At 39.9% G+C, this 27,261-nt stretch overlaps 1 protein-coding gene across 5 annotated transcripts; it reads left to right on the forward strand.

Annotated features, from left to right (window-relative positions):
• Positions 1–879: 879 nt before the first annotated feature.
• On the forward strand, positions 880–26,674 carry tcf3b (transcription factor 3b). 5 transcript variants are annotated; one of them, XM_053634648.1, is made up of 21 exons: positions 881–1,572; positions 3,641–3,737; positions 5,607–5,679; positions 8,183–8,256; positions 8,410–8,482; positions 8,853–8,893; positions 9,030–9,162; positions 9,263–9,309; positions 11,751–11,850; positions 12,041–12,177; positions 12,527–12,653; positions 13,370–13,428; positions 13,650–13,728; positions 14,042–14,115; positions 14,276–14,488; positions 17,947–18,061; positions 18,153–18,294; positions 18,562–18,615; positions 21,051–21,289; positions 22,059–22,206; positions 23,217–26,674. In XM_053634648.1, exons 2-20 carry the CDS (start codon positions 3,663–3,665, stop codon positions 22,202–22,204), a joined length of 2,001 nt encoding a protein of 666 aa, XP_053490623.1. In that variant the 5' UTR covers positions 881–1,572; positions 3,641–3,662; the 3' UTR covers positions 22,205–22,206; positions 23,217–26,674. The 5 variants fall into 5 exon arrangements, with proteins under 5 accessions (XP_053490626.1, XP_053490623.1, XP_053490624.1 ...); XM_053634647.1 differs by having other exon boundaries at positions 884–1,572; positions 14,273–14,488; XM_053634651.1 differs by lacking the exon at positions 18,562–18,615 and having other exon boundaries at positions 880–1,572.
• Positions 26,675–27,261: the final 587 nt, after the last annotated feature.

Raw genomic sequence — 27,261 nt, forward strand, 5'->3', positions numbered from 1 at the left:
TATTTTTATTTATCTTGGACCAATATATTAAACCTGCTAAGTGTAAAATTTACATTTCATTTCTTAATATTGATTTAAAAAAAAATTACACTCTGATAATTGTTCTCCTGAATGGGATTCTTTGGAAATCATCATGAGCGTTACATAAACTGTAGTTACCCAGTTCCTTATCTGAGGCCACTCTCATGCGCCGTCCCAAACCGGATACTACTATACTAAATATCGTGGCAAAAGTACAGACTACCAGACGTTACCTCAGGCTGCGTACTATTTAGTAGGGTAGTGCGCGGTTTGGGACGGAGCCTCTCCGGTTTCTGTGGCCAGTCCTCCCCTCCCCCACTCTGTGTGACGATCCCAGACTCCTCTCTTCCCCCCTCCCATTCCCTCTGCAAACCCTAGGAAGCTTTATGAATCACGCAGGGAGGGAGAAGAGGCCACTTCACTGGCCGTGTTCACATTTAACTGCGAAATAAACAGTCGTGAGAAAACAGTAATAATGCAAATACGTTCGTGTTGTGTAAATCCTCTAAACAGGACACCCTTCTACAGTCCACTAACACTGCGCTTAATGCACTAGTATTGTGTTAGTAGACAGTGCAATTCTCTGTTTATAGTCTCAGAATTTATCCACATCCAACAGACAAAGTTTTATCCAAACGTCTAATTTAACAAGTGCAAAAGGATTAGATTTTGTATCATTACTAAACGTTCTAAAAGGAAAAGCATTGAACTGCTGGTCTTGTTTTTAAGAAGGTTTTAACCCGTACTGAAATTTCAGCGCAGGAGGCAACGTTAACCAGAGAAACAAAACCATATCTCAAGCCCCTTCACACAGCCTCACTGGAGCACACCGCGGGCGTCACGAAAACGGGCGGGGCTTGACTGAACAAACACTTTTTATTGGATGTCTTTGCCGTCCATTACGTCCCTTTGTTCTCTCATTGGCTACTCATTTGCGGGTTTATCTCTCCATCGCGTGCTGCTCCTGTAGTATCACAGCTTATTATCCTACCATATACGTCCGCCAAAACATATAGTTCGCAGTGGTAATTCTTCTACTTTACACTAACTGCACAGTGTCTCTTGCAGGACGCATCTTAAATCCTTATTTCGCGCCTCCTGCCTGCTATATGTCTTTCTCACTTCTTCGAACGAGGCGGCACAACTGTTTTCTCCTCTGGGCATTTTGAAACTGGACACCGCTGGCGCTGAGGCCCCCTCTTTTCCATGCGGAGGAATACGTTGTTGCTGCTGACAATGTGGATGGAGGAGCTTTAAGATGTCTACTAGAAGAATGAATCCATCTCAGTTGTAGCAACAAAAAAAGGGAAGTCGTGTGGCAGGCAGAGAGCGGTTGTTTGGATATTGACCGGGTACTTTGTATACTTTGTATTTACAACGCGGATTGCTTTACAGAAGGATGAAGTGCAAATAGGAGACGTTTTATGGTGATCCAACGCTTTTCATGCGCCGAGGTTCAAATCGTGCCCAAGTTTTGTTTTGTTTTTTTTCCTCCTATGAGACTCAGCCTTTCTTTATAACCGCTGGATGTGAAGCATCTCATCAAGAGAGGTAACATCCTGCATTTTACTCTTTGCGGCTAAATCTTTCGTTTCTTTTGTCGAACAGTCCAGTGTAAGTAGGCTGTATGTGTGTGTGTGTGTGTGTGTGTGTGTGTGTTAGTCATGAAGTCACTTATTGTTGTGTTGAACTTCCATTTCCTCTGTAATGGGTCTGAGGAATACGGGGTGAAAGGAGCACCTCTGGAAAGGAGAGATGAAGTTTTGTCTGATAAATAATATGACCTCCGATCAAATCTACTGCAACTCTTATGGGTGTTTTTTATTTTTTAATTTTTTATTATTTTAAATTTTTTAATCAGTATAATGATTTAGGAGTCAACTTTGTTTGACTAGTATCCGACTTGCTGAACTGGGGCTGTCCATGCAAATCATTTGTTAGCGTTTTCAACATGCTTAATTTGTCGAGTAAACCAAGTTCAATTGGGCTGAACGCTTACGGATAGAGACTCTCTCTCTCTCTCTCTCTCTCTCTCAAACAGCGGTGGTGAAATTACTCGGGCTGTAGTTGCACGTTTGGCAGGAAATTCCTCATGTCCCCCCACCCCCACTATACAGCCCGAGTAATTTAACCACCAGCCCCACTGTCTCACTCCCAGACGTTTCTCCCAGTAAAAGTTGACATCTTTCCTCCAGTTATTTTGGCTTTTTTTTTAAAAAAAAAACTCTCATATGATTTTTTTTCTTCATAAAGAATAGTCTGCTTGGGTTATTTTCCCCCCACTCAGTCCGTGTTTATAAATAAAATACTTTTAAGAAATGAACCATTGACTGTGACTGTTGGTCATTTCTCAGTTTTGGTTATGTCCAGGATGTAGCATATGATGTCCAGCAAAAAAAAAAAAAAAAAAAAACACAACCCAATAACAACACAACTTGATGTCCTCTTTGCTGTTGGGAATGGTAGAATAAGTTTATTCCTGTTTGTAAATATTTGCTTTATTATAGTACGGGAAATATTACTAGTTAAAAATATCACCACATTAAGAAATACCTCTTGGATGAGGCAACGGTTTAATGAGCCGGTTGTTGTTGTTGTTGTTGTTGTTTTCTTCATTTCTTCTGCCTGTTTTGCGAATGTCCTTGCTATTACGTGTTTGAGCTGTGTCCCAAATCTCCTACTAAATAATAGGTCGTGTCAAACTAGCACACTGCTGAAGCACTAAGCAGTATGTCAACATAGTGCACCACAACAGGTTGCATAGCCTGCTATTGTACTGAGTAGTACAGCAGAAATGGTCGCATAGTACCATGCCAAGTAGTGCAGTTTTATATGTTTGTTTTTGGTTTTGAGTCGCTAACGTGTGAATAAAGGATGATGAGAAGAACTTGATCTCAAATTGATGGAGTCTTCCTCCTCATATCCTCGTGCCTGACTGTCAGGAGGAATATTGTACATCTTTTTGGCTTTTCTTTCATTCTGTTAATTGTCAGTCCTTGGTTGTGTCCAGCGCTGTTTCATAAATCCAATGAAAAACAAAACGAGAACCGTTTGTGTGTTGGACCAGTACTTAATTCCTACACAAAGACATGTCCGTTTTGTGTGAAAGTTGACACAGAGGGGTTGCAGAAGGCCTCACTTGAACACTGAGGAAATACCAGAGTGTGGAAAACACTGAAACTTAAGTGGTCAGTTGAAAGACTTCTGTTGGTGTGTGAGATTATGACTTGATTGCTCGTTGCTTGACACATACATGATTGATCGATTACGTGGTCGAATATTTAATCGGAATATCGCTTTGCTATAGCACACGAGTTCATGTTGACCCTGGGCAGATTCTTTCACATCAGCTTAGACTTTCTTTCAAGGCAAGGCCGGAGTTGTCATCCTGAAATTGAGATTGCATCAGGGTGGGGCAAGACTGTTCTGGACTTCTTAGTTTGACTTGTGTGCATTAATTTCATCTGTCAATAATTATGATTGTCCTTCTAATTTATTGCTTTGGTCTAAGACGCTTTGCTAGATGTTCCCAGTTGACGTGTTTGCATTGCAGAAGCAAACCAATAGCATGAGTTTTCATTTTCGTTTCGCTCACGTCAGTTAAAACTTTCTCTTGCAGGGCTCTTTAAAGACAGCGGGGCATGAACGATCAGCAGGGCCACAGAATGGCGGTCGAAACAGATAAGGAACTCAGCGACCTCTTGGATTTTAGTGCGGTAAGAAAAAGAACGGGTGAATATGTGTGTGGGGGTGGGGCCACGAGGGGATTGGGGGTTGAGGCGGCGTGGAGTTTAGTTTGGTTGAGGTAACACTTGAGAAGTTCATTACTTGCTTGTGATCTTTTGTTGAAATGTGCAGCGATTGTGTGAATGTGAGCCATATTTTAGAGTTTGAAAAGCTTGTCTCGCGAGTGACTCCTCCATGTCGTGTGTGTAGCGAGGAAATAACTGTCACATTGCGATGGTTCCTTTCATTTTACTTCTGAGTCCATGACTACAATCATCTCGGCACATGCTTTTGTTGTACAGAGTGTACCTTCTGGGTTCAGGTACCCGAAGACATTGCAGCATAATGTGCAAACATTCACTGTCAACTTTGCCTCTAGCCATAAGAGATATTTGTGTGTCATCACAAGAATTTGGTGAACACTGTTGTGTTATGCTTACATTGTACTCAATCAGCAAACAACGGTTTGTCATTTTAATGATTTCGCTCTGGTTGTTAAGTCTATCACCTCACTTTTTTGTGTGACAACTTATGCAGCTTAAACATTTTATACTTCGCTAGAATAAAGTGATGGTTGGTCGCCATGTCAGTATGGAGACTGTTTAAAAAAGCTAGCTGCTATAACAATTTCATTCATCTTTTTTGCATTTTAATTTAGATTGTCTGCTCCTTATTTCTTTAACTTTCTGGTACTATCAGAATATGCCATATGTTTTCTTTACAAACATTCTGTTTTATTCTAGTAATTTTGATTAAGATTTATAGTCTACATAAATTAGGTTCTTTTGGGATCTTTCATTCGGTTTGCTGTAGGCTCTATTTGTACAAAAGCCAGGATGGGTTTGTAGTTCTATTTTATTGTTTTTATTTATTTATTTTTTACTAGTAATATTATAACTTTCCTTAATATTGCAGGTATGGGGATATGTAAAAAACAAAAACAAAAAAACCCAAAAAACACATCCCACTCACTTTTTATTAAGAATATAAAAGCAGTTATGTGCAATATCCAAACAGTATGTTATAAAAGTTTCTAGCCTTAATCATTCTGACATGGCATTAATTACATTTGGGGCTGTCCCTTTTGATCAGCTCAGTTCCTGTCATATTTATATGATGTCAAAATAAAGTATTGCCCCTAAACGGTGTAGAAAAGCTTAAAGAATGTGGACCGTGAAAGCTCTTTATTCTCCGTGCTGTGTAGGGCTCAAGCAATTTTTTCCACAGTAGGAAGAAAAAAGTTCAAGCATGCCACGGATAGGTCACCATGTTGGTGTTTCCAGAAACTTTGATTTAATTGATTTGCTCCAGGGTGCTATGTCTATGATCCAGACAAGAGCAAAGGCTATGAAATGAATACCTGTCCATCTAAGCTGAAGTCTATTTGGAGTGCTGGTGTAGAAGTTACCCTTTAAAATAAATAAATAAATTTCACCAAAGGTTTTATCTGGTGTATTAAAGGTGTAAAATTGCCATTCCTGTGCTGATTGTAATATTAATCTAATGATGTGGTAATAGTCATGTATGCGTGTATATGATGTGTGTAAAAGGAAAAAGGTGTTTAAACGCTTAAAGTTAAGCAGTTATCTTGTGAAATATTTTTTATCAACGAAGTTGTCATCATAGACATGGTGGCTGCGAGGCTGTGATTGCATTAATGTATTTAACGTTGTGACAGTATAGCTTAGAAAACATGATTATAACTGAAGGAACTTAACTATAACTTTGTGTTTAATATATGTGATGTTTTGATAAGACGGTCTTTCTTTATTTCTGATGAAGATATGTACTACTACATGCCTTACTGCATGCTGTAATGTTTTTTTGTTTTGTTTTTCTGTGTCCTTCCTTTGCTCTAGATGTTTGCGCCCCCTGTGGCCAACGGGAAGACTCGACCAACCACGCTTGCCAGCAGTCAGTTTGGTGGCTCGGGTAAGTTTCTTTTATTACCAGTATGAATATAATAATTTTCTGTGATATTGTTACTACATCACATATCAGTTAATGTATTGACCTGCTGGTCTCTTAAATAACTTAACGTTAAAAGATCAAGTTATGGATTGCTTGATTTTTGTTTGTTTGGCCAACTTTACTCTCCACTTTCTGTGCTAACTCTTGACACCAGCACTGTATCATGTGATTCAGCCCGTTTACAGCTTTGTTAAAAGCTTGGTGCATTTCTCTCAGTTTTTTTTCTCAGGCCTGTGTTCTTTTCTCCCCATCGACACACCAAACATCTCCCTGAATGGGAACAATCTGAGAACAAAGGGTTAAATGGAGGTCTCTAAACGATTCCCCCACCCCACAGCATAAAACACTCCTCCCCCCCGAACAACAGAACACTTTCTCCCCCTGCCGACTTGCAGGAAACGACTCTGCACTGAAACAAAGCTTCATCCATGCCCCCCTACCATCTCAAGAGCTCCACGGCAGCCCAGCATGAAGATCGCAAAGTACACGCTGAGAAAGATCGCTGACGTCTTTCTCAAATTTACACAGCACTTATCTAACAATTAGAAAACAAACCCTCTAATTCATGATCTGGTCAGTCGCCTGTTGAAATAACGTAGCTGCATGAATATGTCCAGGCTTGACAAGAGTCAGTTTTGTGTTTTTATGTCCAAGTGGATATCTGATCCTAGATCAGCCCACTTTTGATGAGACGTTTACTAGCCTTGAGTGGGTGGTAGCGGATCTCAGTTTAATTCATTGAGCTCTACAGAAGAGGATATAACATGTGTCTGTAAAAATGATCAATAGAGCTTTCGAGTTAAAAAGTATATAAAAAAATTAAACTGCAAGAATTTCACCCTGAATGAAAAGGCAAAGGCCATCCATGCTGTGTCTGTTTCTTAAGACAAAAGTGCTCAGAAGGGTGCTAACTGCATTAAAGCCCTGCTGCACCCTCTCACCACTCTCTCACTTTGCTGGTGTGTATCTGGACACCCGTGTATGCGGGAGAACTCTGGCCAAGTGGACTCCAGTGGCCGTCGTCTCGCTCACCTCCACAGCTGCCTGTCTCGTCACCCAGTATGCACAGTGTTAAGACAGGACACCGCCCATTTCCCTCTTGCTCGCACCTTTACAGCCTAACACACACTCACCTTAAATCAAAGCTTCTACTGTTCTGCTTGCATGGTTTTGGATTTAGAGTGTGATTTCTGTTTGTAAGCCTCTGCCTCTAAATCTGGGATTTAATGTATCCTGATTGCTTAGGTATAATATTTTGGTCTTCACTGTTAGCAGAGGTGTTTTGAGTGTTTCTCTGATTCTAAAACTCCCTCCTCAAGCTGTTACCAAATCTATTAAGATTACCAGGAAGGATGTGAACCTATTTACTGCTTATTGAAACTGGAACTGAAAAAGACTGCACTTCATTTAATTTCATTCATTTAAAGCCTGCATTGCATGAGTGTGAAAACCGCAAGCATCGTGAAGTGTATTGTACCGACACAGGTTTTTAAACTTCATTGGAGGTCTATAGAGCTGTCAAGGATCTGTCATAGATGCAAGTGAAAGCCTAAATCAAGTCCCTGCAATGATCACCCTACGTGTAGCACCTCGTACTCCCTCTGAATGACTTTCCCTGCTTTCATGTTCCCACCTTAAACTATTTTATACACCGTATTCTTTCACACGGCCAGTCGGTGCCCACTTCATTTGCCATGCCGCCTGCGTAGGCTTCATAGATCACGTCTGTCAGCGTGGATGTCGCTATTTGCACTGCTTTGTTAGCTTCATCACTCATGATCAGCCTTCAGCCGCTGCGATCGCCGAAGCCCCCTCTTCCCTCAAAAGGGGAATATGAATATTCATAAAGCGACTGCATTAATATGCACAATTATGCAAATCAGCATGCAATTAAGCTGTGTGTCTCCCGAGAGCTTGGCGAGCATTAAGGCATAAAACAGGGAGAGAAAGGAGAGGGTTAGATGAAAATTAGGCTCTGTATGCTTTCATAAATTCTTTCAGAGTGGTTTTGAAAACAGATGCTGTATATCTCTTCTTATATACGAAACGGGTTGCAGTTACCCCAAAAAACGACTGCATAGCTGTGTGCCATGCACAGAAATGTCTTTTCTATTCTTTCCATTGAATGTCTTTGATCTGTTGTTTTTCCTTTTCCATTTTACATAATTTCATTCTAATGAGCTCCTAATGAACGGACGCTCTCTTCATAGTCCTGGATATTAATCCTTGCTGAATGACATGGGCTAGCCTATTAGGGCTGTTTGACGCCCCAGGATGAGATCCCCATAACTTTAGCCTTTGAGGCTGCAGCTTCTGTAATCAGAGATTCACAAACCAAATGTCAAAAGAAGCCCATGTGAATAAGCACAGAAGGAACTGAATGTTTTTTTTTCCCCCTACTTGAATCTGTTGAGCTTCTCTTTGCCGTCTGTCACTAACTTTCCTGGCATCTTGTGTATTGCAGGATTGGATGAACGCAGCGGTTCCAGTCCCTGGGCTGCTGGGGAGCAGGGCAGCCCTTCGTTCAATCATGGACGGGTATGCAAGAGACGGGGTTGTTGCGAAATGGCGGGATATAATAGATTGCTGCTGCTGTTGTTGTTGTTATTATTATTATTATTATTATTTTATTATTTCTTTCTGGAAATAGTTTGTAATTAATTATTATTATTATTATTATTATTTTTTAAGAGTTACAGTGAGGGCTCACACTACAGTGAGCATGATGGGCTTTCTTCACCATTCCTCAGCTCTGGGATTGGCGGTGGGTTTTACTTTTTTCTTCTGAGCGTCTTTGTGTCTCTGTCTCTCTAAATATGTGTCTGTCTGTGTGATGCTGAGGCTGCCGAGGCTGAAATTCTCCCTTGAGTTTTGACCAACAGTGCCTCTTTGTAGCTGAGCAAGGCTCCTACTTTCGGGGGAGGGTCTGACTCATAACTTTCATCCACTGGCATTGGATTTTTTTTTGCTGTTCTTTTTAAAAAAAAAGAAAAAATCAGTATTAAGGGGTTTACTTCATTTACTAACTTGTCATAACATGTAATGCCATAGTATAATGAAAAACTATTAACTCTGTGTGTTTTAGTCAATGTATTGCATGGTCACTGACAAAGTACTTATTTTTTTGCATACAGGAAAGAATGAAAGGGGACCTTATCCTTCATTTGGTGCCCAGGTAAGATGAAAGGGGGGAGTGGTGCTATTCTGGAAAAACCCACCTTGACACTCTCTGATCTGAACTTTGCTTTTACGTGGTTGATAAAGAGTAGAGTAAATATTTCTCTGTGGTCTGCTCTGTTCTGTCTGTGTAGCAAGGGTTCCTGCCTTCAGACATTGTGATGGCCAATGCTGATGCCATGTCTCCCTCAGGCCTGAAGTCTGGTTCTCAGTTTTACCCAACCTTCTCCAACAACCCCCGGAGACGCCCACCAGATGGAAACATTGGTAAGAGAAATATTAATGTAGCAAAACTGTGCACTCTGAAAACATGTAGCTCTGTGAGCGAATTCTGCTGACAGTTCTGTGACCTTTCTTCTCTTTTCAGAGACCCAACCGAAAAAGATTAGGAAGCCACCAGGACTGCCATCTTCTGTAAGTACAGGCATGTGAGCTACCTCCTGATTCCCCTTCCCCCTCCAGGTCTCAGTAAGCAAGTTCAGCATCAGTAGTTTTGTGACAGGAGTCATGCGCTTGCACTGTAACAAAGACTTGAGACCACTGTAAAAAAATTGCTCTGCAGTGTTGTATGGCTACAGCTCTCTTGTCTTTGTGGAGTCTGGATACATGAATATGTGCAAAAAATAGCAGGGCCGTCACACAGCTGTGCTCCGTAAGCTGTGAACATGCTTCAACTAATTTGGGAAATGCTGAGGGGAAAAAAAAAACACCAGGTCCAGGTGACTGGGGAATGAGCGCAGTATTGATATTATTAAGTCCAAAACCTTCTAGGATTCCCAGCACTCGTCTGCTTTGATGTATATGTTGGCCAAGATTAGTAAATAAGACTTTTGCCAGAGACTGCTGGCACACTCGGGGTGGAAAACGTCCATGTTGTGAAGAAACATATTTAAACAAGTCATTGCTATAGAAATGCACATCCAACAGTTTTGGACATGTTGCACAAACAGGAAACGCTGGAACGTCTGATGATTAAACTTCTGAAAAGGTATTTGGCGAAAGATTCTCTGGATACAGCTTAACTGATGGCCAGAATTTTATAAGTTTTAAGGCTTTGATAATGTTTGCTAATAATGTTAGGCTTGCGGTCCATTCAAAGAGTGGTTGTTTTGTCTTGGTCCGAAGCCAAATGAGCTTACCACGTGCCCTCCAGACGCACATAACGCACCCCTCCCCCACCCCTTACACTAGCCTCCTATCGACTAGTGCCTGACCACACAACAATGTCCTTACTGCTTCATGCTGGTACCAGAACTGAGTCCCCCTTCTGTGCCCCATTTATTTGTTCCTTTCATTTTCTTCTCCCTCTTTGTCTCACTAACCTGTCTTTGCTCAGATTAATAGCTGCTGATGATCCTGGGTTGCACCCCCGCCTTTTTTTGTAGCACTCCTGTTCTGTGCTGCAGTGGTAAGGCTCGGTCTGCTAGGTAACTTCCTGTTGCCCAACACCCACTCCTCCAACAACATGGGCCACTCTCCTTTACTACCTTAAAGCCTGCGCTGACTTTTCTAAGGCTCTTAGTACAATGTGTGGCTCTTTTTGGCTTTATATTTGAAGGCTTGACATTTTAATGCATTGTTCTTTGTCTTATATGGCATAGGGTTTTTTTTGTTTGTTTGTTTTTTCAATTTGGATTGCAGTAAAATCAAAGGCTTAATTAGTTTGATTCATGCTATGTATCAAACATAAACATTGTTTCTAACGACACTTTTCTTTTGAGTTTTTTGGGTGGCAAAGGCTGTATCTCATTTTGCCTTTGCAGGCTCTCATCTCTAGCTACCATGTGACCAGCCAGTCTATTTCTTTCCACTTTCCCCCCCTCCTTCTGCAAGACCTCTCCCCTTGTCACTTCTCACCACCTCCCCCCCTTACTCCTCTCTTCTCCCTCCCTCCCTCCCTCCCTCTCTCTCTCCCTCCTTCCCTCCCTCCCTCTCCTCTCCTCTCTTCTCTTCTCTTCAGCCCAGCTGCCTGTGGAGTTGGACAGGCTCCAGGAGCAGGCAGATGGCTCTGTAATTAGAAGTGCATCTCTCCGTTCCCTTCCCACTTCTCCCAGTTAAATCAAATTACAGGAAAAAGAGAAATATCAGTTTGCTGGATTTGTCAATTCTCCACTGGGCTCCAAACTACTTTCCCCCCGGTATTCGCATGTGCACAGAGTTTCATACAAATCACACATGGTAAAAGTATAAGGTGCCCATTATATAACAGCATGTGATTTGCGTGTGGTGTACTAAAGAAATACAAATCAGCATCTTGAGCTGAAAATGTCTTTATCCCCAAATTGCCAGTGTTTTTGGGTTCTGCTATGTTGATTTCATGATTCGTTTATTCATTATTTCGAATTATTCTGGTCTGGTCAGTTGAAGGGCGGAAAATGCCACTTCAAAAGGGTTCTGTAGACACGGAGAACGCGTCGCTTGATCCTGTAGAGGAATAAATCCCGAAGGTGCTTGACTTGATCTGGATGAGGCTTTTAGAGATGCCCTTTTGTACGCGCCCACCCTCTCTTGCTTTTGGCTCATGGGAGAGAGCAAGAGGATGCACAGACTGTGCCGCGACATGGCTGTGGCACCTTTCCCAGCATGCTGTGTTCTGAGTCCCTGTCACTTTATCTGAGGGAGCACTGTGGAAACACTTGCACACGTCATTTGCCCAATATATAAATTAATAAAGAAAATAAATAGTTGTGAGAGCACTTGACAAACTCTTTGGGCCCTTTTTCGGTTCTCTCGAGTACTGAATAGCTGAAGCATGCACAGCTGTGCACATATTGCTGTTTAGGTCGTTATTTCATTGTTCCCTTAAGTGCAGATGCAGTATTGTTGCTTCAGTATGTGGTTTTATTTTGGGCCAGGTGTATGCCTCCACGTCCGGTGATGAGTATCCTCGGGACAGCGCTGGATATCCAGGCTCCAAACCCGGTCCTGTGTACCCCGGCTCCTTCTACATGCAAGGTGTGTGAATTTCAACATGGACTGGGTTCATGGAATTCTAATATGTACCATTTTTCAAGAGGATATTTACAAATATTTAAGAGTTTATCTATTGCTTATTAATTATATTTAATTTAGTCTCATAATATAATATAGTATAAAGTAAAATAATAATATAAATATATATATTTTTTTATTCTCCTGCTAATAGAGGGTCTGCAGCCTTCCTCTGACCCCTGGGCGTCTTCTGGGCCTCTGGGCCAGTCAGGCTATTCGGCCATGCTGGGCAACTCGCCCCACATCAGCCAGCCAGGCTCCTTCACTGCCATCAATCCACAGGACAGGATGGTGAGTCCCTCACTGGTCCATTACCCTGCTCAGCCTGAGCCATTAAAGCAAGCAGTTTTATTTCATGCTTTTGTTCTCTGTGATTGCTGGCAGAATTAAATAAGTTCTGCTCTTATAAGCATTTGCATCTTCCAAGAGAATCTGGATAATGAAGTCAATAATTTTGTCATATGTTATCATAAGCATCAACAGTATTTCCAATTTATACTGGTTTTCAGGAAAACAACCTTTCATCCAATGCAGTAATTTCATAGGAATTATTCAGATAATACTAAGAACACCATTACTATTGATACATTACTACTAAGGGACCCCGTGCAATAAATATCATGCGATCATGTCGTTTCAGAAGCGCCAGCCGCTGCCTCTCTCCCCACAAAACTACCCTCTCCACGGCGCTGACGTCAATGGCTTCCATTCAGGCTCGGGAACATACAACCACACATCGTCCGTTAATGGTGCAGACAGCATTATGGGTGTGAAATCATTCATATGTCTTGGGTTTAAGTCACAAATTTTACTATGCCTTTGTGACCTGTTTAAAGATTCTTATTTGATGTATGAAGCTGTCATGGGTATGACTTTTTGAGTGTGTGTATATTAAGAAGGATGACATTAAATGATTTGGTGTGAGCAGTAGCCTTCTCCTGAACATGAGAAGAAGAAATGGTTAATATATTTTTGTTGTCCGAATACACCAACCTTTTTTTCTTTCCCCCCCCCCCCCCACCATATCTAGCATTAGCAAAGTTGGTAGGTTCTGTGGCTAAAAGTTTCTGGGTGTTGCATCTTCCTGTAATGATTTGCATATGGGATGTGTTTGCTCCAGAGCCACTGAATTTCTTTTTAGTGAAATCACAATTTAAACTCATGTAATGTTTAAAAATATATTTAAAAAAAAAAAAACCATTATTATTTTTATCAAGATAAAGTCTCTCTATTTTAAAAAAAGTGAATTAAACCCTGTTAATGAACTAAATGCCAATCTTTATCATTACGACTAATTCATTGGAAAATCCGATTTTTGTATTCAGGGGCATATTAAATTGGGTTTAGCATTTTTTTTTAAAAAAAACAGATATTAAATATACATATTTAGACATATACATGTTAGGGAGGTGGTTTTTTTTTTTAAAGGTTATAAACATGCCCCCCCCCCCCATTTTTTTTTTTCTTTCTCTCTCTCATACAGTCAGTAGAAGTTCAGCTACAGGCAGCTCAGGTGATGAGATTGGAAAAGCCCTAGCCTCGGTGAGTGGGGACTCATTAGTTTCTGCCCCTCAGGCTGTGTTTACATCTGACGATTTTACTGGTTTGACTGCTAGAGTATTTAAAGTATAATTACTAATTGTGTTACATACTGCTGGAGATGCTATTGCTCATGCTAGCCACTTACCAATACACCTTTATATCATATTTGTGGTGGCTTAATGAAAATAACTGGGGACACTCACTATGTTCACTTGTCACAGATCTACCCTTCAGACCACAACAGTAACAATTTCCCCTCCACACCCTCCACGCCAGTTGGCTCGCCCCAGGGCATTGCAGGTATGTCACATATAACATTTTTCTAAACTCTGCCTGCACTGACTGTCTGGTGTTGGTCACTTCTTGAAATGAAACTTCAAATTACCTTCTTTTACTACATATAGTATGTCGATGGGAAAGTGAGGTTAGAGGAAAAGCAGATATTAGAAGACCACTTTGCTGCTGCGGTGTTTGTGAGCGTGTGCCTAGAATGTAAATGAGCTTCCCACTTCAAACATATCCTTGGAGCACCCTCTGCTGTTCCTGATTTGGTACTGCAAGGCAGTTGTTAGATATTCCTTGCTTGATTTCATGTTGACCCTCTATTGGGCAGGTGCTTCTCAGTGGCCAAGATCTGCTAGCCAAACTGCCCTCTCGCCTAGCTATGAAGGTGGACTACATGCACTCGTGAGTATCAAGAACCTTTCTTGAACCTTACAAAATAGCCATATATTAAATTCATTAAGTAAATATCTGTGAACAGTAAAAGAAAATAAATAAATAAATAGTATAATTGACTTGTTTAATGTTTTTAATGTGTTTATCTTTGGCTTTACTTTAACAGCAGAATAAAATGGAGGACCATCTAGAGGAGGCCATCCATGTACTGCGCAGTCATGCAGTGGGGCAGGGCCCAGGCTCAAGTCTTGGTGGAGCCCACTCAGACGTTCACAGTCTGCTGAGTGCTGTGTCCGCGTCTATTCATAATGGAGCCCTGGGAAGCCTTGGCCAGGGCTTCCCCGGTGCTGGGCTGGCTCTGGGCAGCAGACATCCTGCCATGGTGAGTGCACCAGTCACCTGGATTAACATGTAGTCATTCTGGCATTGGCACTGCTCTGATGTGACATCGAAAAGCAACACTGTATTCAATCTGGTTTTAGTTGTGCATAACTACTTCTAAAACAGTATTCGTAAACAATTAACACTTCTTGAGTGACTGATTCCAATTGTACAATGATAATGAGTCTTTATTGGTCACATATACGTATGTCAGGAAGCTTGGATCAGAGCGCAGGGTCAGCCATGATACAGCGCCCCTGGAGCAGAGAGGGTTAAGGGCCTTGCTCAAGGGCCCAACAGTGGTAGCTTGGCAGTGCTGTGGCTTGAACCCTCGACCTTCCGATCAGTAACTTAGAGCCTTAACCGCCAAGCCGCCAGTGGATTAATATTATTAACCCATTGATAAATTATAAATCAACTTTAATAGAGGATTTGTCAGAACATCCTTTAAAGGACAGATTCACCTTACACACTACAAGAGTTACATGCTAATTCAGTAGAGTTACAAAATAAGTTTTCTTTGAATCCATCACATCTGATATACAAATTTGTACAGGATGACAAGGTAACCAAAATTTTATAGCCACAGAGCCTGCATACAAAGCTAGGTGGCTATCTAACTTGGCTAATTTTAGTGATGAGCAGAACATTGGCTGTTGTTTATATTTTAACAGCTGAGGCTATTGATAAATTGTTTAGAACAGTGGTTGTTAAAGTGGGGCCCAGGGACCCCCGGGGTTAAAGTTGCGAAGAATAGCCTAGGGATCCATAATTTTATATATTTTAATTTTTTTATAGTGCAGTGCAAACCATCCGATGGCAATTTAGTGCCAGGTTTAAAAAAAAAAAAAAAAAAAGATTACGAGAATGAAGTCGCAATATTTTGAGAATTAAGTCTTAAGAATTCAATTTTGACGTGAATGTGTTTGAAGTGATGTAGTGTATAAACAGGTCTGTGCCAGTGAACTTAGATTAGTTTAATGGTGGACCACTGTGGTGAAGTTGGATTGGACATTCGGAGCACATTCGAGATTCTCTCTTCTATTTCTCAAGATATAAACACACAAAAATGACTGTGTATTTTCTTGCTCTGGAGTGGACATAAAACGAAGTACAACTGAATAGATTTTGAATACTCATTTTGTTCTTTTTGTGTGTTTATTTATTGAGAAATAGAGAGCGAATCTCAAATCTGCGAATGTCCAATATAAAACCAACTTTACCGCGGTGTAACTTCCACATTATTCTCATAAACTTCAAATATAATATATATATATATATATACACACACATACATATATAAATACATATACAGTATCTCACAAAAGTGAGTACACCCCTCACATTTTTGTAAATATTTGATTATATCTTTTCATGTGACAACACTGAAGAAATGACACTTTGCTACAATGAAAAGTAGTGAGTGTACAGCTTGTGTAACAGTGTAAATTTGCTGTCCTCTCAAAATAACTCAACACACAGCCATTAATGTCTAAACCGCTGGCAACAAAAGTGAGTATGCCCCTAAGTGAAAATGTCCAAATTGGGCCCAAAGTGTCAACATTTTGTGTGGCCACCATTATTTTCCAGCACTGCCTTAACCCTCTTGGGCATGGAGTTCACCAGAGCTTTACAGGTTCCACTGGAGTTCTCTTCCACTCCTCCATGATGACATCACAGAGCTGTGTGAACGTTAGAGATCTTGTGCTCCTCCACCTTCCGTTTGAGGATGCCCCACAGATGCTCAATAGGGTTTAGGTCTGGAGACATGCTTGGCCAGTCCATCACCTTCACCCTCAGCTTCTTTAGCAAAGCAGTGGTCGTCTTGGAGGTGTGTTTGGGGTCGTTATGCTGGAATACTGCATACTGATCGTGCTCTGCTTCAGTATGGCACAGTACATGTTGGCATTCATGGTTCCCTCAATGAACTGTAGCTCCCCAGTGCCGGCAGCACTCATGCAGCCCCAGACCATGACACTCCCACCACCATGCTTGACTGTAGGCGAGACACACTTGTCTTTGTACTCCTCACCTGGTTGCCGCCACACACGCTTGACACCATCTGAACCAAATAAGTTTATCTTGGTCTCATAATCCATGTCCTTAGTCTGCTTGTCTTCAGCAAACTGTTTGCAGTATTTCTTGTGCATCATCTTTAGAAGAGGCTTCCTTCTGGGACGACAGCCATGCAGACCAATTTGACGCAGTGTGCGGCGTATGGTCTGAGCACTGACAGGCTGACACCCCGCCCCCCCCCAATCCCTTCAACCTCTACAGCAATGCTGGCAGCACTCATACGTCTATTTATTGAGGGAACCATAAATGCCAACATGTACTGTGACATACTGAAGCAGAGCATGATAAGTATGCAGCATTCCAGCATGATAACGACCCCAAACACACCTCTAAGATGACCACTGCCTTGCTAAAGAAGCTGAGGGTGAAGGTGATGGACTGGCCAAGTATGTCTCCTGACCTAAACCCTATTGAGCATCTGTGGGGCATCCTCAAACGGAAGGTGGAGGAGCACAAGGTCTCTAACATCCACCAGCTCCGTGATGTCGTCATGGAGGAGTGGAAGAGGACTCCAGTGGCAACCTGTGAAGCTCTGGTGAACTCCATGCCCAAGAGGGTTAAGGCAGTATTTGAAAATAATGGTGGCCACACAAAATATTGACAGTTTGGGCCCAATTTGGACATTTTCACTTAGGGGTGTACTCACTTTTGTTGCCAGCGGTTTAGACATTAATGGCTGTGTGTTGAGTTATTTTGAGGGGACAGCAAATTTACACTGTTACACAAGCTGTACACTCACTACTTTACATTGTAGCAAAGTGTCATTTCTTCAGTGTTGTCACACGAAAAGATATCATGAAATATTTACAAAAATGTGAGGGGTGGACTCACCTTTGTGAGATACTGTATATATTTGCAGGGCACTGTTTTACCAAACTACAACCCATTATTATGAGACTGTTTATTACTGACGTTTTAACAGGTGTTCTCCTGTTTGATTGGTCAGTTGGGTTTAATCTAAACCTTAACAGTATCAATTTGTTTCCAGTAACAGTTTTAATAAAACTATACGTTGTTGGTAGAAATAATAGAAAGATCTATGTCTCCAATAAATAGCTAAAATGTTATTGTACCCATTTAAATAATGTTCATGAAATAACTCTGTTCTCAGGGGATTTTGTGGAATCTTTATTTATTTATTGATTGATTGATTGTTTTTTTTTTTTTACTCTCTGTTAACTATTTGGCTAGGCAGCATTGCTATTTTCCCAAATAGGCCTTGCCACAGAGCAAGAAGATGGCAAATGGCATAAAAAATTACTCTGTATACTGGACACTTGTTACAATATCATGCTTTGATACTCAGCTTAGACCGTACATTAAAATGTACTTACAAACGCACGTGTTTGGTAACTTTTCTCTGTGTTGACCTGTGTTTGTCAGGGTGGAAGTCACCATGATGACCCTGCATGCCTCCCTCCCAGCAGCAGCAGCCTATTACCAACGTCCCACGCTTCAGGCACCCCACAGCCTGCAGGAGCACCAGAGGGCTTCACTAGTCAGTAGCAACCAGATCTAACCAAATGAATATGTGAATAGAGATGTTTGGTTGTGGTTTGTTTGTTTTTATGCTGGCTTTCTGACTGCAGGTTTGCCAGGAGGCGTAGCCACGCACTCCTCAAACAGCAGCGATATTAAGAGGGAAGACAAAGATGATGATGAGAACTCCTCCATTGCAGATAAGTCTGAAGAGGAAAAGAAGGACCCCAAAGTGTCTCGCAACAGAACAAGGTATGAGATTACTTTGTGATGTTAATTTTTTTTGACACTTGAGTATTGGGTGTGCCTTCCACATCTTGCATGGCTGGAAACGTGACTGTTTAAATCACACCATAAACCTCCAGCAAACTGTGTGTAATGCTGTATTTGCGTGTTAATGTGTTCATGCTCTTGAACAAAGGGCCGAGTCTGTTTTCAAAGTGTCTGGGCTTATCCCGGGCATACTGCTCCCTCTCATGGTCTTCTCCCTCCCCTCCCCAACTCTCACATTGTTTTCAGAAAGGAGGCGTTTTCCCTCCAGATCCATTCAAGTGTTTCAGACCAGGGAGAAGAGTAAGTTTATCTCCCACAGTAGAATGCACTGCTGAGACGCCTCAAGATCAAACAGCCAATTGTATCTCTTGCTATAAATCTTTTTAATGTATAGAGCATACACACTTCATAGTAAAAACATTCAGACATGTGACAGTTCGCCTATGGTGAATATTTTATGCAATTGGTACAAACTGTCTTATGATTACATTTTATGATTTATACTGATTTAAATTATTTGCATTTGTAAAACTAGACATGTTGATTTTGTGTTAAATAGTATTCATTTGAAGTATTTACGTGAAGTGGAATCCAGGCTTTCTCACTGGCGCATACGCGCGCGCGCGCACACACACACACACACACACACACGGTGCCCTCCACTAATATTGGCACCCTTGGTAAATATGAGCAAAGAAAGCTATGGAAAATTGTCTTTAATGTTCAAGAAATTCACAAAAATGCTCTCATGGATCTCAAACAATTGCAAACACAACACGGGTTTATCCAAAAAAGTATCTTTGTTAAATATAGGTGTTCAACAATTATTGGCATCCTTTTAGTCAAAACATAGAACCCGATCCCATTTGAAGTTCCAGTAGTGTTTGGCAAACCCTTCTCGAAACCCTTCCAAACAACTTGTGGTGATGTAGGTGACTTCGGATTGTAGTTTTGGAGACCCCAAGACCCACCTAACTTCTGCAATTCTCCATCTGTGATCCTTGGAGATTTTTTGGCCACATGAACCAACCTCTTCAAAGTGCAATGAGACAGTATAGACACACGTCCAATTCCAGGTTGATTCATAACATTTCCAGTTGATTGGAACTTCTTAAGTATTGCCCTGATGGTGGAAATAAGCATTTTCAATGCTTGTGCTATTTTCTTATAGCCACTTCCCATTTTGTGAAGTTCAACAACCCTTTGCTGCACATCACAACTATATTCCTTGGTCTTACCCATTGTTATGAATGACTAAGGGAATTTGGATTATGCGTTACCTCATATTTATTCCCCTGTGAAACAGGGTCATGGTTGAACAATTTCCTGTCCCTAGTCACCCAGGTGAACTAAAAAAATGTAAAATATCAGTGGGAATATACTTCAAATATATTTTTCTCATATGAATTCATGCCAATAATGGTTGCACACCTATATTTAACAAAGATATATAAATTTTTTTTTATTTATGTTTGCAATTGTTTGATATCCATGAGAGCAGAGGATTTTTGTGAATATATATATATATATATATATATATATATATATATATATATATATATATATATATATATATATATATAATATAGAATTTTCTAAAAGAATATAATATATATATTTTTTTTTTCTTTTAGAGCTGCATGGCTATCTACAGCTACCAGTACAAGTTTAATGCAAAGGAAAGCATCACTTACTTATCACAAACCACATCAGGGTGTTAACTAATTTGAAATAAACTTGCTTATATGCTTTATTATGTTTGGTTATCAATTCAAATGGACAAAAGTTTATTGCATAGTAGTAGTAGTAGCCATCTTGAAGCCAGAATCATTGTTGTAAATAGGGGTGTGTAACACTGACAAAAAATGTTCTCAATATTTTCCTGCGAGTTTGGCGATAACGATAAGTAGATGATATTTTACATCCTTCAAAAATGTGCGTTTGTCTTACCATCTGTTGCTTTTCTTGTTGTTGTTGTTGGGCACTTTTTTGCAGAATGATTCCACTGGTTTGCTGAGTGTGTTTTTGTGCTGGTACCTTGGCTGGTTTAGGCGCGTTGTGGATAGATGACTCCTGAAGCTTTTGATATTTTTCCTATCCTGCACTGTGGTTAGTGCTCAGATGGTGAAACAAGTTAGTTGTCGGGCTGTCTTTAATGGCAATGGATTTCCGACATACTTTTCAGATTGCCGTCTTTTGAGCACCAGCCATCTTTTCAAAGCCAAACCACCTCCATGCGAGTGTGAGTGACTCACGTCTAGCAGTTAAATCTTAACCTAGATTGTGAGGCTGGTGGTGTCTATATTCTGTCTCCTGGTGCTGCCTTTTCACTCATTTTTAATTTCAGGCGTGCATTTTTAGGCATCTACACCAGCTTAACTTGCACATTGCATTTTACTCGGCTACATCGCGCAGTGAAAGTGTGGACACGCAAGACCCTTTTTTTTTTTTTTTTTTTTTTTCCCTTTTTCCCCCTGTCTTTTTTTAAATTGGTTTTTGCAACATGAGTGGCATACTCGATATACATTTAGACATTTTTCTGATGATATCATTTAAAAATATATATATATAATTTGCATTCTGATTTAAGTAATGGTTTATGTACACAGAGCACTTCTGATCAAAACCATGTCTTTAGAGGCAAGTCCGTCTGAAAATCACTAAATTAAAGTCTAACCTGCGGTAAAAATTTATCATGAACATATTTTTTAAACATTGCCTCCTTCCTATTATAGTAAAGATGATGATGAGGATGATGAAGATTTGCCTGCCGAGGTGAAGCTGGAACGGGAAAAAGAGCGGCGTGTGGCCAACAATGCACGAGAAAGATTGCGTGTGCGAGACATCAACGAGGCTTTTAAAGAGCTGGGCCGCATGTGTCAACTGCACCTGAGCACGGACAAACCGCAGACCAAACTGCTCATCCTTCACCAGGCCGTCAACGTCATCCTCAATCTGGAGCAGCAAGTGCGGGGTCAGTGCTGGTTCACTTCAAGTGTTTAGGATTACTGTCTTTTTTCCAAACATCACTCGCTTGGCATTATGGAATTTTTCGTACTCCAAAATGCATGTCCTGTGTGTTATCCTTAGTATATATTTTAATCTCTAAAGTACTATTTGGATGGGATAAGACTTCCAGATTTGCCCATCTTGGGCATCCATGAGCTCATGTATGTGCATGAGCAGCAGCACGAAACAGTGTGATTGGCTGGCTTTGCATGTATCAGAGGAGGCATGTGTTAGCCTTCACCCTCGCTGGTTGGTAGCATTGGGGACAAAAAATGGTGGAGGGATTATTGGGGGGGGCTTAACAAATAAATAAAAACATTACTCACATTCCTCATCTGTATGCTGCTTAGGAGACTTCTGTGTATGAAATTGTGTTTTCTTGTAAGAGATTTGTAGAAAAATAAGGTTCACGTCCTATAAAGTTGACCAAAGGTGACTTGGTGATTTCATTGCTATAGTTTGTTATTGCAAACTGGAGAATCCAGTGTGATTGATCATTGATGTGTCCCTGTTCATGATTTGTGTATAAAACAAAACAAAAAAACAAAGGAAGGAAGCTTATACATAGTCTTTAAGATTTGTCAAAACATTTGGTTAGCGTGCATATCTGTATATTGTGGGCTCTTGTGGTAGGCTAATGTTATAATAACAGTTAACAACAAAGCTCTTATATATATTCTGCTGTCTCTCTTCCTTTTGCCCTCTGTCTCTACCTTCCTTTTTTTTTCCTCCAGAGCGTAATCTGAACCCGAAGGCAGCATGTCTGAAACGGCGGGAGGAAGAAAAAGTTTCTGGTGTGGTGGGTGACTCTCCAATGCAGTTGCCTGGACCTCACCCTGCTCTGGGAGGAGATGGACACAGTTCTGTCGGGCATATATGATGGTAGGTCTATAGAGCTTCAAACTGATCAATGGACAGGTTTTTTCAGTAGTATTACATGTTCTACATTGTCTTTACTAGAGCTGCAACTAACAATTATTTTCATAATCGATTAATTGGACGATATTTTTTCCTGAATTAATCGATTAACCGACTGCACCTTAGAACCCACCCCACGCACACGCACATACAGAATTTACACTGCACGTGTGCAAATACACCATATAATGACATTAAACTAAACCTTTTTAGCATTGCGCACCAGTTTGCCCAACCGCTTACACACTGTGTAGCATTTTGGATATAAAAGCTTGTACTCCTGCATCACTGTCGTGCTTCCGTGCCACACAAGCGCCACATTTGCAAAGTCTTCTTCGTGACGTTTAATATTAAGTGCTCCCATGCCTTAGAGGACTTGGGTCGCACACTTGATGATTACAGCTCCGTCTGATGGTGACAGGTCATGTTGGGCATAAAAGTTAACATTGACACAAACAGTAAACTGAAGAAATGTATTTTCGTTGCTAAAAACTAGCGGCGTCACATGTCAAGTGCTATCAACTGGGAGATGGCTTATACGCTTATATATTTTAAAATGTATATTAAAATATATATTTTATTTATTATATAATGAGCTTATATATATTTTATAGTTAGTAAAAAAAAAACCCAACAACCTAGTGTTCCATTTGAGACGATACTACCCTTCTAAAATTCATATACTGGACAGTAGAGTAAGTAGTGCCTAGTGTAAGTGTGTAGTACGCCAAATTTGGACACGACTTTGGTCTGTACTCTCCGATGCGTGTTTTCGGAACAGAAATAACACAATGAGTGACCGTATCTTGTGCTGTGCACAGACTAACTGGTTGTTGAAGCTCTAGTCTTTACATTCAATAAACAGAAGTATACATCTGTTTTCGTTTCCTGGTGACTGTTGTTATTGTGAAATTATCAGGAATTGAATTGACTGAAAAAGTTGTCTAATCCTATGTGAATGACTTGTTTTACAGATCTTTGGCTGGAAGAAGTGGCCTTTTTATCTCTTCCTTCATCCTCTTCAAAGTATGTGTGTGTGTGTGTGTGTGTGTGTGTGTGTGTGTGTGTGTGTGTGTGTTTTCACACATGTTGACTTGGAAAGTGTATCATCCATGAAATGTAAGAGGTGCATCTTCACACGTCCAGAAACACAAGTGTACTGCCAAACTGACAACCCATTTTGCTGCACTCCTGATTGTGATTACCAGCGTAAATGTGAAGAACTGTGTATTTTATTTTCCTCTTATTTTTTTTATTATATATATATTTTTTCTGCTTCCATATACTGATGGAACACAGGGATAGATATGTTATATCTACCATGGACAGTTTACCCCACAGCTGAGTATGAGGGGAGGGGGGGGAGGGACTTACAAATGTCAAGATTTAATCAAGGATTTGTGCCTAAATAATTGTTACATTTTTATAAGAGACACTGAAGCAAATCGCTTACTTGTGTGGAACAAATCTGTTTGGGAGTTGCTTGTAAATGAGCAATGTTTTTATGTAGCTTGGCATTCCCTGCTTAAAGGTACAGTCTTACATGTGTTGTGTAACCAAACCCATGTGAAGTGGGGGAGAACCTGTGGTGCTTTTTGGGGACTGCATATCCCACCATGCCCTAGGTCTGTATTTAAAGAGTGGAAAGCTCACAGACCAGCTAAAGTCATCCGCCTTTTCTTGTGAAGCTAATGGTTTCAATCAAAGCTGAGATTTTTCTCTTTTTTTTTTCTCTAAATGACACTTCAGATTTTTTTTTTTAAATGGCAGATTGTGATTGGTCACGGTTCTGCCAACCAGAGCAAACACAAAGCTCATGAGAGCACTCAAAGGTGCCTGTGTTAACTTAAGACCCCAGTTGGAAGTATTTGGTACATTTCTAAAGTAAATTCACCAGCCTCAGCATTCCTGCTTGTTTCTAGTTATCTCGTCTCCTGTGTAAGCCCAGACTGAAGCCCTGATGCCCAGCAGTGTGAGAGTTACGACATTATTTCAGGGCTATCCTGTTGTCAGCAAACCAAGTCTGCTGTTCTAGCTAAGGATACTCTGATTCCTAGACAGTAAATACTCCAGCACATCTCTCGTTGTTCTCTTGTCCTTCATAAAACACCAGTTCAGAGCATTTTCTGAAAAGGGGCGTACATGCTCTCGTTGACTGTTGTTGCCAAAACTCTGAAACCTCATTATGTCCTCCCACACACACACAAAGGATATTATTTCAACTTGAGCAAAATGTAAGAACATATATATATATATATATATATATATATAAATATATATATTTTGTTAGTATATACATTGTAGATTTATAAATAAATAAAAAAAATCACTATTCATTCGAAGTGTAGAAATCTATATTGTTCAAGTGAGAGAGCAGGGCAGGGTATGGTAAAATGACTGAACAAGCGCGTTTCAGAATGGCCCTGGATTATTTGCATATTGTCCATTTTCTTGTCCATTCTGTTCACCTGTGCTCCACTGACCACAGACAGCGTCTGTATGTGTAACATTTACTCTCCACGTTGCTGTGTTTAGGCTTCATTGAGCTCTGTCTCAAAAACAGGCAAAGGATTGAACCGATTCTAATGTTTGAGTTCGTGTAAGCCTGTTGTCAAAATATTGTTACTGATTGATGAATCTTCCCTTTGAATAGGGAAGACCGGAAACGCAGTTATGCCACTGTCTGTAATTACAATTTCCTTCATACTGAACTTTTGTTTTTATGGAATGAAATCTAGCCGTTCTAAAGCAACCCCATTGCCCAGCTCTCATCTCAGTTTTGAACACATTATGCAACTGGTTTTGAATGTACACTCAAATATAGATTATACTCCTTATTTGCTGTACGTCAGAATCCTGCCAGTTCAGTTATATTATTATTTCATTTGTCAGTATATAATCTATCAATTTCTGATTAAAAACAGAATTTTTTTTTATCTTGTGTGATGGCATGAATGGTTTAATGTGTGTACGATAATAGTGTTAATTCATAACATGTCTACAATCTTGTTGATTGTGGACAATGTTAAATATCGATATTCGTTTTCAAAAAGAGATTATAGCAACGCATATCGATTACTGAGGGAGGGATGCATAATTGACCTTTTTGAATATTTTAAATGTGGCCTTCTCATTCTCAAGGCAGTCATATTTGGTGCCTTATTAGTGCCTAAATTTATTTTTCTTCTGAAATAATATTCTTCATTTATCTTTAAATGTTCTGAAGTGCTCAAAGTAAATGTATGACTGAAAAGTCTCGACTCGACTGATATATCATTTTTCAAGAAAAAAAATGCATCAACTGTTCCATAAAGTTATACATTTCTGATTAGGTATGTGTGATTTGTCAGTAATCTTATGCTTGTGGTTGGATTTACATTTTGTTTACTTGTGTAACCTTTTTTTTTTCTTCTTGTCCCATTCATTTCTGTTGGTGTCTGTTTTCAAGTACTCATTATTTGGAAAGCATGTAAAATTATGGGAGAAAGATTTCCATTTTGAAGATTATTTAAACACTAGACTGTTAGCAGTATTTTTCATCACCAGCCAAATTTATAAACACTTTAGATATGCCATATTGTAGGCCTCTAGCAGTGAGCACACAAATTAACTTCTGGGTGGAGGTTTTATTTTATAATTGGAGAAAGTCTATAAAATGAAAAACAGGCTTGTTCTGTCTGACTTTTGCTACCAACATTACCTTAAAGAAATCCATCATTGCATCTTCCATGAAATCCAAAAGCATAAATATTTTATTTTAAAATTGTAAAACATTATCACCAATTGTTTATTGGTTCAATTACACAAGTGCAACATTACAGACTGGTGGAGAAAGTTATTTGCAGAGGGGATGCATTTTGGGACATCTAATATTTTTTTCCTCTCATTTTTTAATTAGTTTTTTTTTTTTGTGTTCCCTCACTATAAATGTTTCATGCAAAACTAAATTTCAGAGTTTGCCAAGTCTTGTCAAGCATGAACATGCATGTGGCAGTTTATATTTTTATGGGAAGTGTTCCGGCTTTTCAAAATGCAGCATTAATAACAAGTGCTGTTGTATCTGAAGCGAAACGTCCTGCCCAACATTTCTATACTAATGCACCACTTTGAATAGGGGACATGAACAATACAGAATACTGCTGTTGTGGCTTCAGAGTGCCTCCTTGTGTGTGTGTGTGCGTGTGTGTGTGTGTGCGCGCGCGTGTGTGTGTGCGTGTCTTTTTAGTCTCTTATTTCTGTCTTTTGTTTTTATAAAAAAAATAAATATATATATATATATAAAGTAGGTATTAAGATTCTGTCCTGTATATAACAGTAATGTAGCAATAAATGTGCCATTTTTAATAACAAAACTCTACATTTTTTCAATGTCTGGGTTTGAGTCTTGTATACCTTAAAAAGCTAAATAAATAAAAACATGTAATAGAAGGTGTATCATTATTTTGACAGCCCTTACTGCTTCCTCAACACAGGGAGGAAAGGGAAATTCTACATCAGATTATAAATAAAAAACAGTGACTGGCTGTGTGAAGTTTACATAGTTAAAATAATTGGGGTCCACTGAATCCCAAATTGCCCCCTACTTCTTATCAGCCATAACATTAAATCCACCTGCCTAATATTGTGTAGGTCCCCCTTCTGCTTCCAAAATAGGTCTGACCTGTTGAGGCACAAGACCTCTGAAGGTGTGCTGTGGTATCTAGTACCAAGACATTAGCAGCAGATCCTTGTTCTGTAAGTTGCAAGGTGGAGCCTCCATGGATCGGAGTTGTTTGACCAGCACATCCCACAGATGCTCGCTTTAGCAATTGGGAATTTGGGTTTTGTTTAATTTTGTTATATACAGTGGCACTTGAAAGTTTATTAACCCTTTAGAATTTATATATATATATATATATATATATATATATATATATATATATATATATATATATATATATATATATGTATGTGTGTGTGTGTATATGTATATATATATATATATATATATATATATGTATGTGTGTGTGTGTATATATA

The sequence above is a fragment of the Ictalurus furcatus genome, chromosome 10, assembly GCF_023375685.1.
Source record: "Ictalurus furcatus strain D&B chromosome 10, Billie_1.0, whole genome shotgun sequence".
In the NCBI taxonomy this organism is placed as follows: Eukaryota; Metazoa; Chordata; class Actinopteri; order Siluriformes; family Ictaluridae; genus Ictalurus; species Ictalurus furcatus.

What these genes read in the sequence shown, in the direction of transcription:
- tcf3b (XM_053634647.1), top strand. Translation starts at nt 3,663, where the DNA reads ATGAACGATCAGCAGGGCCACAGAATGGCGGTCGAAACAGATAAGGAA. An exon ending in TCAATCCACAGGACAGGATG is followed by an intron (nt 12,178 to 12,526) that starts GTGAGTCCCTCA and finishes ATGTCGTTTCAG; the next exon opens with AAGCGCCAGCCGCTGCCTCT. An exon ending in GTGTCTCGCAACAGAACAAG is followed by an intron (nt 18,295 to 18,561) that starts GTATGAGATTAC and finishes CATTGTTTTCAG; the next exon opens with AAAGGAGGCGTTTTCCCTCC.